The 17,664-nt window shown below is 36.5% G+C and overlaps 1 protein-coding gene across 5 annotated transcripts in view; it reads right to left on the reverse strand.

Annotated features, from left to right (window-relative positions):
- Positions 1-17,664, reverse strand: part of ENTREP2 (endosomal transmembrane epsin interactor 2) — a 451,852-nt gene that overhangs the window by 119,125 nt on the left and 315,063 nt on the right. For all 5 annotated transcript variants that reach the window (XM_072796140.1, XM_072796126.1, XM_072796133.1 and 2 more), the window contains one exon: positions 10,923-11,033. In XM_072796140.1, coding sequence (XP_072652241.1) covers positions 10,923-11,033 — 111 coding nt within the window. The remainder of the gene's footprint in view (positions 1-10,922; positions 11,034-17,664) is intronic.

Consider the following 17,664-nt stretch of genomic DNA (forward strand, 5'->3'; position numbering starts at 1 on the left):
AAGCCATACTGGAGGAAGTCACACCAAGATAAGCTATAAGGAAGGGTGGGGGATGTTAAGGACCACCACCTGAAGCTGTAGGAGAATAGAAAAATGAGGAGGCCTGGAGGGTAAGTGGGAAGCTGGATGGAGGAGGAGTGGGGCAAAAGGACTCCACAGAAACAGGAAAGAGGAGGGACCTGAGGCACTTGTGTGGCTCAGTGGTTTGAGCGTTTGCCTTAGGCTCAGGCCGTGATTCCAGGGTCCTTTGATGGAGTCCCATGTTGGGCTCCCTGCTCAGTGGGGAGCCTGCTTCTCCCTCTGCCTGTCTCTGCCTCTCTCTGTGTCTCTCATGAATAAATAAATAAATAAATACTATCTTTAAAAAAAAAAAAAAAATATATATATATATATATATAGGAGTGACCCAATCAAAGAACTCACAGGCCACAAGGAGTGCTCTCTGAACAGCATTCCAGGTGCAATGGAAAGCACTGGATTGAATTTATATTTTGAGAAGCTCTCCACACAAAAATCTGTGAATTAATTCTGAACCTAACACACTGAGAAAAGATATACATATATACACATATGTATTTAAAAGACACATGCTTTCATGTAATAGTATTAGAAATTAACAGTAAAAAGATTTTAAAAAAAAGAAACGAAAAAAAAAATCTAGGTACCTAGAAAGTTAAGCTGAAACAGGAAACAGGAAAACAGGAAATTATAAATTTCAGTAATGCTTAGATTAAACAGCAAAGCAACAATGAATTATCATCTCATTGTAATTCAATGAAACTCAGGGAGAGAGCCCTGTGTACCTCTGTCATTCCACTACAAAAGGTAGAAAGTGAACAAAATAGTCCTTGGGGAAGTAGAAAGGGTTAATAAAATAAAACATGGTCAACGAAACAACTCAAAGAGTAATCATGGTTAATAAAACTGGCAGCTGGTTCTTTGAGGGGAAAACGATTTTTTAGAAGGTAAGGGAGAGGAAGCATAATCTAGCATTAGAAAACTGAGAAGACATCAACCAAAAGGCTTTTAAAATTACAATAGTCTTATTGGGGTCCAAATCACATACAATTCACCTATTTAAAGTTTACAATTCATTGGTGTTTAGTATCTTGACAGAGTTATACAGGCACAGTCAATTTTAGGACATTTTTATCACTCCAAAAATAAACCATAAGCTCTGCCCAAACCCCCCATCTTCCCTCATGCCCTCCAGCCTTTCCTCATGCTTTCTATGTCTATAGATTTGCTAAACAGTCATTTTTTAATTATTAAAGAACATTACCTGTAGCCTTATAACAATACAAGAGATGAAGTACACAATTTTAGAAAGATACGTATAAACAAAAGTACACAAAACAACATAAATAACACAATGACCCTATGTAAAAATTTAAAAGCTGCCAAATCAACTCCCCAAAATGTAACAAACTGTAATAATTCCTGGGATCTTTAAATGGTTTCAGAACACAGATCAAACCACATGCTTCCACATTCATTCCATGAAAGCAGCATAATTCCAATATAAGAACTGCACAAGTCACAACTAAAGGTAAATTGTAGATTGGTCTCATGTATGAATTTAGGCATACAACTCTTAAATAAAATATTAGCAATTTGAATGTAGCATAATAGGTTGTGTCAGAAGCGCTTGGACCAAGGAGGACCTATTTCCATAACACAAAGCTGGTTCAGCATTAGGAAATCTATTAATGCAAATCACTACATTAATAAACTAAAAGAGGAATGTTGTATGGTCAGCTTCACAGATGTCGAAAGATGATGATAAAATTTACATGCATTCTTGATTAAAATTAAAATCTCCAAGAGCCAGGCCAGACGGAAGTGCTGTGAGTTATGAAGGGCACTTTTTCTCATAAGCTGACAGCAACCATTACGCTAAATGGTGACTCCTCAGGTCAACCCCTTTCATTTTGAACCCCCTGAAAGTCAGGAATGAAACATGGTATGAAAAAGGTCTCTTATGAACCAAACTTTTCCCTTGTGTATCCTCATGGTGAATAAGAGGTAACAGAAAGTTTGGGCTGATCCAGATGTACTTGGGAAAGTGACCTGGAAGTTCTGGCTTCTTATGTCACACTGCTTTCTTAGACACTACACAGCAGTGTGGGAATGCTCTGCCCGCCTCACTCGCCCTTCAGGAGTCCACCTTATCAGGAAAGCTGTGTGTTGGGAGGCAGGCCTTGGGCCTCTGAGACTCCCACATGTTATAAAAACTGTTGGAAAACAGGCCATGGCTCTTCTGAGTCAGGGTAGCCTGTGCATACTTGAACCTCTTCTGTGAGAGTGGTACACAGCTTTGTAGATAAGGGCAAGGGAAGTTGTTGGGCCACCTGATGATATGAAGGGGCTCTCCCTTCTTTATGCCCTGCCTCTTCCCTTGTGTCTTTCTATGAAGCTCAGTGGTTAGATTAAAAGCCTATTACACTGCAGGGTACTGAATGCCAACTTAAAACTCTATCAATGGGGAAACCTGGGTGACTTGGAGGTTAAGCATCTGCCTTTGGCTCAGGGCATGATCCTGGTCTGGGGATTGAGTCTCACATCGGGCTCCCTGTGAGGAGCCTCCTTCTCCCTCTGCCTATGTCTCTGCCTCTCCCTGTGTCTCTCAGGAATAAATAAATAAAATTTTTAAAAAACTTTATCAATGTAAAAAGCCAAGAGAAAATATACAAGCTATAAATTTGCATAATAGACAGGCAACACCCTTAAGTTCACAGGTATATGGCAGTCCACCTGGACATGAAAAGATATGTTGGAAAAACTTTTAGAATGAATAAAAAGAGTTCTAGAAAACAAACAAAAATCAATACCACTTCTACTTTTGTAAAGATAGAGATGTACCTTTTCCTACTCCTCTAAGTACAACTAAAAAAACCCTGGACATTAGGTATCAAATGTATATTAAAAGACTGGAAAGAAAAAAAAAAAAAAAAGACTGGAAAGTATAAAGACAGACCGGTTAGGGACCCAGGACCCAGGGAAGGGAACAGCAATGAGTTTCCTGGATTTTCTTTTTGCCTCATATATCCTGTAGTTGGAGGAAGACCTGAAGACAGATACCCCTTTCCCTAACACCCACAGTATTGAGAAGACCACAAGGAGAATTTGGGTTTCCACTGCACCCAGCAATAGGAGGTGCAATCCCTCCTCTTCCAGGTTAAATGAGCACCACACAGTGGTAATGAGACCACCTCCCAACCCCATGTTAGTATAAGCCACCTGGGGAGCAATAATGATGGATTCTCACCCTTCCTAGCAAGGCAGGTATCAGTGGAGGCCTATTGGGGAAAGGCAACTCTTGCCCCATCAAGGAGAAAATCATTCATAGGATCTAGGGGTAGGTAAAGAATGCTTATACTTAACACCCAAAGCATGATCCATAAAAGCAAAATTGATAAATTAGACTTTATCAAATTAAAGACTTTTGCTCTTTCAAAGATCCCATTAAGAGGATGAAAAGGCAAACTATAGACTGGGATAAACATTTGCAAAGCACATCTTCAACAAAGGACTAGTATCTAGAATATAAAGAACTCTCAAAACTCAACAGTATAAAGAAAATGGGCAAAAGATGTGAGATATGACCAGACACTACACCAAAGAGGATATATGGAACACAATGAAGCACAGCAAAAGCTGCTCACCATCACTATTCATCAGGAAAACCACCACAAGACATAACTCCATACCATGAGAATGGCTCAAGTTAAAAAAAAAAAGTGACAACCCCAAATGGTGGCAAGGATGCAGAGAAATGGGACCTCTTATACACTGTTGGTCGGAAGGTAAAATATGATTGACAATCTGGAAAACAGCTAGGCAGGGTCTCAAAAAAACCTAAACATGTGCCTGCCGTACAATCCAGCAATTGTGTTCCTGGGTATTTATCTAAAAGAAATGAAAAATTATGTTCATGCAAAAACCTTTATGTGAATGTTCATAGCAGCTTTATTTGTAATAGAAAGTGGAATTACTGCAGATGTCCCTCCCCAGGTAAATGGTTAAACCAACAGTGGTATATCCCTACAGTGGAATCTCACTCCATGGAGTAAACAGGAAGAAATTCCTGGTAGATGGCAGCTAACTGAATGAATTTCCAGAGGATTGTGCTGACTGAAAAGAGTCAATTCCAAAAGGTTACATACTGTATGATTCCACTTATGTAACATTTTGAAAATTAAAAAAATAACAGAAATGGAGTATTCTAGCAGATTAGTGGTTGCCAGGGGTTAAGGAGGGAGTGGAGGTGGAAGGGAAGTGATGATGGCTATAGAAAAGCAACATGAGGGGACCTGTATGGTGGTAGAAATGTTCTGCATCTTCACTGTATCAGTATAAAGTAGCCTAGTAAAATGTTAGTAATGTGGAAAACTGGGAAAAGTGACATAGGTCTTTCTCTATAATTTCTTCTTTAAAAAAAATTTATTTATTTATTTGACAAAGAGAAAGAGCACAAGCAGGGGGAGCAGCAGAGGGAGAGGGAGAAGCAGACCTCTCTCACCCACCCCCCGCAGAGCAAGGAGCCCATGTGGGGTTCAATCCCAGGACCCCAGGATCATGACCTGAGCCGAAGGCAAACACTTAACTGACTGAGCCACCCAAGGGTCCCTCTCTGTATAATGTCTTGCAACTGTTTGCAAACCCATGATTATCTCAAAATGAAAAGGTTAATTTAAAAAAATCAATAGCTTTCCTATAGCATAGCAATAAGCAATTATAAAAAAAATAATGAAGAAAAATACCCTTGATATTAGCATCAAAAACTGCAAACAAATGAGAAAAGTTAATATAAAATGTTTAACCACTTCATGAAGAAAGCTGTAAGACTTCCCTCATGACACAAAAGACCTGAAAACAGGAAAGAAATAATCCATTTTTGGATTTAAAAACTTGATCTTCATAGAACTCAATTCTTCCCAGTGTATCTATTCCTTCAATGCTGCTCCTATGGAAAAACAAAAAAAAGCAGCTCAACCTCCCTAGTGACCAGAGTATGCAAATTAAAATAATGAGATTTTATTCTTCATCCTTCAGAATCACAAACATTTTCAGCATTGGTAATATCTAATGCTGGCATGGAGTAGGACATACTCATTCCTACAGACTGCAGGTGGAAGTATGCATGAACATAATCCTTTCTGGAAAGCAGTATCTATCAAAACTTTTAATGCATTTAGCCTTTGGGCCATCATCAATCCAAATTTTAGGAACTATCCTACATAAATATACACAGGTTTGGCTACAGACTTATTTATAATAAGACTATGGGCTCCAGGGCAGCCAGGGTGGCTCAGCGGTTTAGCACCGCCTTCAGCCCAGGGCCTGATCCTGAAGACCTGGGATCCAGTCCCATGTCAGGCTCTGCCTGTGTCTCTGCCTCTCTCTCTCTGTGTCTCTCATGAATAAATAAATACAATCTTTTTTTTAAAAAAAGACTATGGGCTCCAGCATAATTTATGAAATTAGAAGTTTGAGACCATGTAAGCACCTTGCAGTTGGTGGCTTGTTACATAATGTGTACAAGTTGCATCCATAGAATCTAATGCAGGAATCAAAAACACAGACTAGATATGAGGCTATTTCTCAGTTTTACATATAGAAATTTCCATAAGGGTGCATGCCACCTGAGATAATAAGGGGTTTTCTTATACTTCTGTAGTTTTTAATTTTTCAATGGATACATTTCAAATAAACAAAATAGATATATTTCTGGAAAAATATAACAAGAAAGGAAGAGAAATAGAAAATATAAAGCAGTATGAATACAAATAAAAGGAGTAAGAACATAGATATTGACCAAAGACACTTTTAAGACAATTCAATGTATTACTTTCTATTAATAAATGTGGAAAGATCAATACATGTTAATAATACAGACATTGTCAAAAGCTTAGAAATAGGGGCAACTGGGTGGCTCAGTGGTTGAGCGTCTGCCTTTGGTTCAGGGAGTGATCCCAAAGTCCTGGGATTGAGTCCCACATCAGGCTCCCTGCAGGGAGTCTGCTTCTCCCTCTGCCTATGTCTCTGCCTCTCTCTGTGTGTCTCTCATGAAGAAATAAATAAAACTCTTAAAAAAAAAAAAAGTTTGGAAAGAAATAGAAAAAAGCTGGAGTAGAAAATGATGCCAAATAACTGTTTTATAAAATAGTGTTGGACCCAGAGAAATATATACTTGAGTGTCAATATCCATCAAGGAACAGTAAATTCCCCAGGTTTCATTTATTCAACTAATTTTTATGAAATTACTACAATCATGAAACAAAGTATGGAAGGGCAGGAGAAAACCAAAAACTATAAATTAACTGCATGAATTGAATGAAAAATATAAAACAAAAATCACGAATGAAAGTGAAATATAATACATAAAGTAAACTGACAGAATCCAATAATATTTTTAAAGACTATGGGGATTTCATTCCAATTATGCTCTATGTTGCTTAATTTGGAGAATCTATGAGTATAACCTGTCATACCAATGGATCAAAATAAAAAATATATAATTTTAACAGATGTCCAAAGAAAACTTGATAAAATTCAACCTCCATTTGATTTTTAAAGACTGTTAGTAAAATATGAATGGAAAATTATCACCCTCACGTTATAAAATGGCTATCTGAAACTATCGTTCAGCATCATGTTTGACAGTAAATCATTATACTCAGGAACAAAATGTAGACAACAAAATGTCATTAATATCTAATGTTATTTTGATAATTTTAGACAAAATAACTACATGGCATAACAAAACAAACACAAACACTGGAAAGCAGAGACAATATTATAATTAATTTCTCTGACAGACTATGGATCAAAGACTCAATTGTACATTCAATGGCACATACTATTAAATATAAATAATAAAAAATCACTAAAAATCTTATCTGCCATTAGGGGCGTCTTGCAATAAAAAAATAATAGTTTTTAGGGACACCTGGGTGGCTCAGCGGTTGAGTGTCTGTCTGCCTTTGGCTCAGGGCGTGATCGAGTCCCGCATCAGGCTTCCTGCGTGGAGCCCACTTCTCCTTCTATGTCTCTATCTCCCTCTCTCTGTGTCTTTTGTGAATAAATAAATAAAATCTTTAGAAAAAAAAATAATTTTTAAAAATGCACCCACCAGAGCAGCAAGTTATTTAAAATTTATAACACTAAACTTTAAAAGAAATACGGAAAGTCCACATGTGTATTTATTAAAACTATAAAAACATAATGATACTTATAGCAAACTACACGCAAGATCTATGAAATATATAAATATTAAAAAGTGAAACCCTAAGATTCTGGGAAGGAAACAGGAAAACTTTTATAATTTTGGATAGGGAAATGCTTTTCTAGACAAAACATATAAGCCAGAAATCATAAGGGTAGAAATATATAAACGAATAAAATCAATTTGAGTATGTGAAATTACCACATAAGAAAGAATACCAAAAAAAAAGTAAAAAAAAAAAAAAGAATAACAAACTATGAAAAAACATATATAACAAAAAAAACATATATAACAAAAACGCATATAACAATGGGCCATTTCCTTAATATACGAAGTGCATTTACAAATCAATTGTGAATAGCAACATCCTCACAGAAAAATAGGCAACACAAATAAACTGGCAGTTAGCAAATAAAGAAATCACATCTAAATAAACATACAAGATGCTCAACTTTACTTTTAATTATTTTTTTTAAAGATTTCATTTATTTATGAGAGACAGAGAGAGACAGAGAGAGAGAGAGAAGGGCAGAGACACAGGCAGAGGGAGAAGCAGGCTCCATGCAGGGAGCCTGACTTGGACTTGATCCCGGGTCTCCAGGATCACAGCCTGGGCTGAAGGTGGCGCTAAACTGCTGAGCCTCCCCGGCTGCCCTACTTTTAATTAAAGAAATGCAAATTCCACATTAAGATCTTCCACTTTTGTCAGACTGGTAAGGACCAAAAAACATTCTGATGATACACAGAAGTTTGCATGCATCTGGGAAATCGGCCACAGTCATGTACTGTTGGCAAGAGTCTGGTGTCCCATCTTTGGAGGATAATACAGGAATAAAATTCTAAATTTAAAGTGCACTCTTAAGCTTTGACTGAAAGGACACGCTTAGTAATTTTTTCTCAAGATCTGCTCGCACATTCTACTCTGGTTGGCCACTGTACCTCTTACACTTAGGTCAGTTCCCACAGCAGCAGCACAGCCACTCTATTTGTGGAGTAATGAATGTGCACAAAGGGTAATCTTCTCTGCCATGTTTGTTTTAGCAGAACACTAGAAACATCCCTAACCTGTCCTTCATTAAGTGGCAGTTAAATAAATTATCCTGCATCCATCCATCCAGTGGAATTCTCTGCTGCTCTCTATTTAACAGCTGGGCAGATCTCCAAATGCTGTTATACAAATGTCGCCAAGCTACACGGCTGGCTGACAAAAGCAATGTGAATAATGATGTTTAGAATAGACTCCCCATGAGTGTAAAAATGATAATACATAAAATAAGCATACAAAATGTCTGACTACCAAAAACTTTCTAGAAGGGGATGAGGATTTGGAATATATATATATATAGTATATATACATACATATGCAGATTAAATGAGTTAATTTTTAATAATCCATAGGAAAAGGACAAACACACATATAGATACAGAAATGCACTAGGTGTCCTAAAGGAAAATAAGAACTGCACTGAAGGATTTATAAAAACAATTTGGAGAAACGAAAACACAAACAATGCTCCTGAATGGGAAAACACGGTATTGTTAACACATGAATTCTCTTCCAAGTCAATCTATAATTTTAATGTGATTCCAGTTCAACTCTCAAATCTATTCCTTTTGAGCCTTGACCCAAAAAATTTAAAACTCATCTGGAGGCTAACTTCTAAGAATATTTTTGAAAAGTTGATTAAAGTCTGGAATGGAGGAGCACCTGGGTGGCACAGCAAGTTAAGCATCCAATTCTTGGTTTCAGCTCAGGTCATGATCTCCCAGTTGTGAAATCAAGTCCTGTGCCGGGCTCTGGGTTCAGCATGGAGTCTGCTTCAGATTCTCTCTCCCTTTCCATCCCCCTCTCTCAAATCAATAAATAAACAAAATCTTTTTAAAAAAGCGTCTGGAAAGAGAGTGGGATTAAGTTTAGGATTAAGGTTTAAAGTCAGAAAAATGTTGATGATTCCATGGTACTATATAAGCAAGATGTATGTGAAAGTGCACTTGTGTACATGATGTTCCTTTAATTTAATTAGGGGTTTCCTGAAGGCAGAAAGGAATAAAGGAAATTGAATCTACCTGCTTTATCATTTCATGCTGCTGTGACATAGGAAAAGAGGGTCTGAGATGAAGACCTAAAGGGATCAGCCTTTCTAGGCAGGGTACAATGTGGGCCTTCTGTTTGGTCTAGACCACTGTGCACTGTCACTTCTCATCACCCTAAACACTGTGTCCCACACACAAGGCCTTGCATTAAAAAATGGGGATCAGAGGAAAAAATGGCCAGCTCCTTGTCAGTTGCCAGATGTTATTATATTCACAGGACCTAGTATTTAGGAATAAAGGGGCTGACCCTAGCTATGGAGACAAGTTGGTAAGGTGGCGCTATACCACCTTGGTATATAAAAGTATGAATTACTTTCTGTATAAAGTATGAACTATGAAAGTATAAACTACTTTCTGATGGTGGTGGGGCTCCAGGTTTTATCAATTATTAGAAGTCATGAGCAATACTGCACCATACCAAGGATACTCAATATATCACATCAGGATAAAATCTGATCAGTGTGGTCTAGGCCACACTGAACAGAAAATAACAAGACAGAGTTCTCACAATGAGTTTTTTGGAGCTCAGTTAGGTGCTTCTGCATTGAAACTGTGCCAACTTACACTCATCCTTCTAGCTTTGATGGATAAAAACTGTAGAGAGCAGCAGGCTTCCCAACAGCTGCTCCTTTGAACTCAGACAGCATGGCCACAATAAAAGGAAGCATGGCTCTGCTACAAGAAAAGCAGCAGATAATTCAGGATGGCCCCTGACCTCTCAGAAATCACAGCTGCAGGCCCAGCAAATGCACAGGCAGCTGTGGAGGAGAATAGTTCTAAAAGGTAGCCCTGCGTCTCCAGGATAAATCAGGAAATGCAAGTGTCCACCTCTGGCAGCTGTGGTCATATTCCGGAGTTAAACTAACCCTTACTGAACTTGACTGTCCCACCCGGAAGCACATGTTACCATCTCGGGAGCTAAGTCACTATATGGAATGAAGCTTCTATCTGGCAAACTACGTACTGATCTCATACTATGTACATAGCACACTGTCTACCATTTTCCTAGATCTAAAAGATAATCTACTTTTTGAAAACAAAACAAAATGTGAACTAAATTATTTCAATGTACCCATTATCAAACTTATATGTATATGGCACTTAAAACTGACTTACAAAATTTATTTTTAAAAATTCAGTGCAGAGAAAAATCAATGCAACAAATGCCAAAATATAATCATTACTAAAAACATTTGCTCTCAAACAGTACTATACTGTGATCCTTAGAAATACACTATTAGCAACTGACTTACAAGTAGGACAAGGTTTAGTTTGAAATAATTTTTAGAAATGAATCAACTTAAATTCCTTCCAGTTGATAATGGAGTCGGTCAAAGATGTATCAATCTAAAAGGAAGGCAGGATGGATTTTTTATGTCAGTTTGGCTAGGCCATAAGCTCCCGGTTTTTCAATGTTGCTGTGAAGGTATTTTGTAGATGTCATTAAAGTCCATAATCATTTGACTTACAAAAAATTCATTATGCAATTATAAGACATCAGACTAAATCCAAGGATATAATCAAATTTATTTTTGAAATTACTTTCAGGCAAAATCAAAGCCTATGACCTTTTCTAAAAGGTTTGCATTTCATTACTCACCAACTGACAGCCTTCTAGGGAGTTGACTAGCTGAGCATTCTGACAGGAGAGAATTGAACCAGCCAAATTCAGCATTACACACACTGCAGAGAGCAGCATGAAAAAGGTTATCTGGAAACAAACCAAACAAAAATTTATTATTCACTTGGAGAAGTTTGAAGGAAAAGTGATTTGGCTTCAAAAAAGTTTTAAGCTGATCAAATAATTACATGAGTAATAGTTGCATTTTTTAAAGGATTGTATTATTTCTCAAAGTTTGATTTACACTGTAAAATTTTTTAAAGGCTAAACTTGAAAATACACGAGACAGTCTCATAATACTTTTATATCGTCTCAAAAATAACACTTTAGAATTTAGTAAAGAAAACCAACAGAAAGAAGTTTATTAGGAGGCCTTTAAATTTAATTTTTTTATGGAAAATTTCATACATATGCAAAACCAGAGAAGATAGCTTAATGATGCCCCCCCATGTACCTATCATCCAGACTCAACCACTAACTCTAGATTATTTTGTAGTAAATATCAGACATGATATAATTTCATCCTTTCAGTGTATATTTCTAAAATAAGACTTTTTGAAAATATAACCAAATTAATGTCATCACCTCTAGAAAAATCATTCATTAACATCAAATGTTCAGAGTTCACATTTCTTTAATTGTCTCAATTTTTTAAAATAAGTTTACAAGGATACAAAAGGAGCTCCATATAGTACAATTGGTTGTTCTGAATCTTGATCATTGTTTTTAATTTTTTTCAGTTGTTAGATACAACATATCATAACATCATACTGATGTTTTTGATTCAAATTTAGAACCACGGAGTTTTTACTTAATCACATCAAACTTATATCTCTATTTCCTTCCAACCATGCCAAAAATCTTATTTCTCATTGCAATTATCCATCCGATTCAATCTCATGATACCCACACAACAGTCCCAAAATAACAATACTAATACTAGCACTAAAAACATGATTATTGAAAAGTTTAAAATTTTTTTAAAAAAACATTTTATTTATTTATTCATGAGATACACATACAGAGAGAGGCAGAGACATAGGCAGAGAGAGAAGCAGGCTCCAGGCAGGGAGCCTGATCTGGAACTTGATTCCAGGACTCCAGGATCACGACCTGAGCTGAAGGCAGACTCTTAACTGCTGAGCCACCCAGGCGTCCCACATTTCAAGATTTGTATATTTCTTTCTATCCTTAGAGTACATTCTACCAAGAAAAAGTAGTCAAATTATGGTGTTTTAGAGTCACTAGAGTTCCTTGATGTGTGCTTATGCTACTGACTGAGAACACAGATTCATTTTTTTTATTGTTAGTTTTTTTGAATTTAGTTTTGTTTGGAACTGTATAAAAGGATTCTGAAGTCAAATACATAAGTTTCAAACAAGTCTAGTTTTTATTCTAATCTCCATTTTGTTCCCTTGCTTCTCCTATAGGTAGCCATTTATTTTTAAATCTTACCCTTCCATTATTTGGTTTTTAGTAAAGACAAATAAATATTAGCATACTATACATATTTTCTCCATCCACTTTTATTTGACCAAATATCGTGGAAAGCACTTAATAAGAGTACACAGAAATATTCCTTTTTTAGCTATATAGTACTTCATTGCTCAAATGTACCATAGTTTATTCAACCAGGTTCCTATTGATGGATATTTGGGTTGTTTTGGTCTTTTGTATTTTACGGTAAATAATGTTGCAACAAACAGCCATATTCATTTTTTATTTTTTAAGATTTACTTATTTATTTCAGAGAGAGAGCAGGAGGGAGGAGCGGAGGGAGAGAGAGTAAGCGAACTCCATACTGAGCAGTGAGCCCAATGCAAGGCTTCACCTCACAACCCTGAGGTCAGGACCTGAGCAGAAACGAAGAGTTGGTCGCTTAACAGTCTACGCCACCCAGGCACCCCTCCATACATCTTTTTAAATGATTGCCAATATGACTTTGGTATATATGCTTAGGAAGAGGATTGTTGGATCAAAAGATAAATATTTAATTTCGCTAGACACTGCCAAATTCCCTAACATAGAAGTAATATCATTTTTTTTCATTCCTACCAGCAATGTATTAAAAGTAAGAAGGTCTTAATTTTTATTAATACCTAAAATGTTTTGAAAAAAATACCTAAAATGTTTTGGCTAAATTAAGTATAGGAAAAAAATCAGTATTATCATTTATTACCCATAAATGTATCTCCACCAAATATAGCAAAATTTCTTTTTCCTTTAAAATACACACACAGGGTAGAAAACAAAAGAGGATATTTTGTTAATTTAGGAAATATTTCAAGTTCATGTTAGTAATATTTTAGTAATGATTCTAGTAGCTGTAGATTTTTACAGCATCCTGTGAGATTTGGCTGCACAGAGGTGAGCATTAATTTTCTACATTAGATGTCACAACAGTACCATATTATCAATCAAATAATATAGAAATGAACTAGTCCACAAAGTTTCAAAATGGTGCTCAGAAATAATTGTTAAAAACATTGGGACAGCAATCTACACAGAAGCCAAGAAAAGAGACTATTGTGAGACACAGGTGGTATTCAACAATATAGAAAGTTGAGGAACGCTAGAAAGTTGAGGAACAAAAGGGATAAGATTTTTTTTCATGTTTACTCTTGAAAATAATGTGGTAAAATACAAAACAAAAAATTTACCATGTTTTAAATTATGTATTTATTGTGATTGTACATAACATAGAACGGACCACTTTAATGGTTTTTGTGTGTACAGTTCAGTGGCATTAAGTACATTCACATTGTCATTCAGCCACCATCACCGTCCGTCTCTAGAACTTTTTCATCTTCACAGACTGAAACTCCATGCTCATTAAACACTAACTCCTCACTCACTGTTCCCTTCAAATCCTGGAAACCAGTAGTCTACAGTCTTTCTTTATGAATTTGACCACTCTTGGGATTTCATATAAGTGAAACCATACAGAATTTGTCCTTTTGTATCTTTTTTTACTTAGCATAACATGTTCAAGATTCATCCATATTGTACTATATGTCAGGATTTCCTTCTGTTTTAAGGCTAAGCACTAAAAGTATAAAACTCTTAGAAGAAAACATAGAAAGCTTTATGGCATTGGATTTGGCAATGATTTCTTAGATATGGCAGGCAGCAAAAGAAAAAACTAGGTCTTTGATCCATTGTGAATTATTTTTTTGCATATGGTATAAGGTAAGAATCCAACTTCATTCTTTTGCATGTAGAAATACAGTTTTCCAACACCATTTGTTGAAGATTGTCTTTTTCCCATTGAACGATCTTGGCACCCTTGCCAAAAATCATTTGACTGTATTTGTGAGGGTTTATTTCGTGGCTCTCTATTCTATTCCATTGGCCTATATGTCTGTCATTAACACCAGTAGCATGCAGTTTTGAGTACTGTTTTACAAAAAGTTTTGAAATCAGAAGTGTGAGTCCTCCAACTTCGTTCTTTTTTGAGGATGCTTTGGTCATTGGGGGGTTGCTTAAAATCTCATATGAATATTAGGATTGGTTTTTCTCTTTCTGAAGACAAATGTTGGGATGTTGATAGGGATTGCATGGATCTGCAGGTCACCTTTGGCGCCTTTCAGCCTATTAAAATATTAAGTCTTCTAATCCATGAGCATGGAATGTATTTCCATGCATTTATGCATTCTTTAATTTCTTTCAGCAATATTTGATCATTTTCAGTGTCTTTCACCTATTTGGTTAAGTATTTAATTCTTACCATGTTATTGCAAATGAAATTATTTCCTAACTCCTTTTTCAGAGTGTTCATTGCTAGTCTATAAAAATGCAACTGATTGTTGTACTTTGATTTTATATCTTGCAACTGTGCTGAATTCATTTATTAATTCCAAGAGTTCTTTTAATGGAACCTTTAGAGATCTACCTGTAAAATCATGTCATCTGTAGCAGAGATGATTTTACTTCTTCCTTCCCAGTGTGGATATATTTTATTTCATTTTCTTGCCTAACTGGATTTTCAATACTACGTTCAACAGTAGTGGTGAATGTGGGCATCCTTGTCTTGTTACTCATCTTAGAGGAAAAGCTTTCAGTGTCTCATCATTAAGTGTTAGGTCACCTGTGGGTTATTTTATATAGTGCCTTTACTATGTGAAGGAAATCTTCTGTTTCTTGCTTGTTGAGTGCTTTTACCACAAAAGGGAATTTTTTCAAATCCTTTTTCTACATCAACTAAGATGATCAATCTTTTTAAAAAAATTAATTCTGTCAATGTGGCATATTACACTGATTTTCATGTATTTAATCACCTTGCATTTCGGGAATAAATCCCACTTGGTCATAGTGAAAAAATAAGATTTTAATTTTTTTATGTAAACAAGGTCATGACATTTATTTTGAGACCATACACCTTGACTCTATTCTGGTGTTCTACCTTTCCCGTTATCCTTCTAGGGCACATATACTATAGGCATTGATTCACAAAAGGTGGGGACCTAAGGTTGTTTTAAACCTCAGATAGTCACAGTCTTTGCATGCTCACGCCAGGGCTTTTTTAACAGGTCAGATCTTTAAAAACAATTTGATTTTGTTTTGGGGGGGGGCCATATGCCAATAGCCACATCTATACTTGTTTTCTAGGTATACATCTTAGATTTGCTATATATATCCTATCATGTTCCTCTTTCTCTCTCTACTTGATTGTGTACTTTCGGTCTTCATGTATTTGATGGACAGACTACATTTAAACTCTTTCTCTCATCTTGTCCTTTAAAAAATATGAGACATCCAACTCCTAGTTAAACCTAAACCGCTTTAATACACTCATGTGTATTGACAATGGGAGTGACAACTATACCATAGATTTGATTTTTGCCCCAAGAATGTGGTTTAATTTGCTTTTGTAGCTCAGTTTTATTTTTCATTGGTTGGTGATTCAGAAGCACTTGCATATCCATACACTTCTGGATTCTCTGTATTCTATTCATCCCTGAACATATACCAGCCAAGTGTCTTCCAATTTCGTGTCTTTCTTAAAAATTTTGCTAGATGCAGCCACAGGCACCAACATTCATGCTACTACTGCTGTTTTCTAACTTTAGAATTACAGGTTCATTAGGTGTATAATCTGCTTCTTCAAGTTATCACAAAAGTCGCTTTTACCAAATAGTTTTCCATTATACAACATGTATGGTCATCTTTCCAACCTCCTCTGAATCAGGGTAAGATTTCTGGATCAATTTCTGGACCAATCAGGATAGGATAGGTTAAAAATAACTCTAAAATCTCAGTGGCCTAACACAATGGAAGTGTATTTTTAAATTTTTGTTATATAGGAAACAGGTCAAGTGGTTTTTGCCCCAGGTTCACTTAGCCACTCAAGCCAGTTTAGGCTTTACTTTAGCGATGCTCCTACAATCATTTCAGCCATGGAACTTAAAGTTCCTGCCTGGAGATGTCACATGCAATAGCTGTTCACATTTCATTGGCCAAAGAAGCCACATGACCACACTCTACATCCAAAGGATGGGGAAGTACAGTCCTACCATATGCTCTGAAAAGAAAGAACTGGATGATTTGTGAACATCCCTAATAACCACAACATCCATATACTGCTCTTATACTGTAAATTCCCTCTGTGTTATCTAATCTAAGAACATGAAGTATGGCTCCATTTATGTTGATGACTCTTATTTTTGTCTTTCTCCCAGCCCTATCCTACCATTATATGAACAACTGTCTGCTCAACATTTCCACCTGGATATACCAGAGCTTTTTCATAATCACTTAGCACAGAAAATCAAAATCAGGAAAATCCTCCTGAAATGTTGCCCAACTATCGGCATCACCAGTCTCCTTAATTTCCCACATTATAGGTGTGAGATGTCTTTCACTCACCCTTCCTTATTTTGACTGCACCCAATAAATCAGCAAGTCCTATTAATTCTACATAAGAAATCTTGCCATCTCCACTAGTGCTATAATTTCAATGATCATCATCTTCTCCATGGTGGCTTTTCTTTGTTCTTCTTGCCTCTGGTCTTGAATCCCTGGACTCTGGAACCAGAATTATCTTATTAAAATACGAATGGATTATCAAAAGCAGAGTCCTCTGTTTTATTCACTGATGACCTCAAGACCATAGCCAAGCATTTGATCTATATCTGTTGAATGAGTGAATGAATGAATGAATGAATGATGTCACTCCTGTGCTCAAAATCCTTCAGTAGTATCTCTCTGCCTTAATAAAACTCCTTGGCTTGGATTTCCAAGACCCAATACACCTTGTAAATGGCTGACCTGGCCTTTTCCTATTTCCTCAGCCTGTCCCCAGCTTTTCCTGCCACACCCTCTACCATCTAGCCATAGTATCTCTTAATTCCTGAAAATCTTCAAGTTTCTGTTCACGTTATTTTCTTTTCCCAAAACTGCATGCTGCTTTGCCTGATTCTTACTCTTCTCTAAGCCATTATCTGATATTGACCTCTTCTGAGAAGCCTTCATCGACCCCTGTAGATGAGGCTGGATTCTCTACTATAGAAGCAGAGATCATGTGTATCTTGCCCACAGCTGCATTCTCAGCTACTAGTTCACAGCAGGTGTTGAGAAATGTTTACTGAATGAATACAAGGTTGTAGGGAGAAATCCATAGGCAGCAGCTGCACAATGATCAAAATGGAAATGAGTATCTGCAAGAAGCAAGGCAGGGAGGAAACAATGTCACTGAAGATCAGCTTGACAGTTCATCAAACAC

This window comes from Canis lupus, chromosome 2 (assembly GCF_048164855.1).
Source record: "Canis lupus baileyi chromosome 2, mCanLup2.hap1, whole genome shotgun sequence".
NCBI classification, from domain to species: domain Eukaryota; kingdom Metazoa; phylum Chordata; class Mammalia; order Carnivora; family Canidae; genus Canis; species Canis lupus.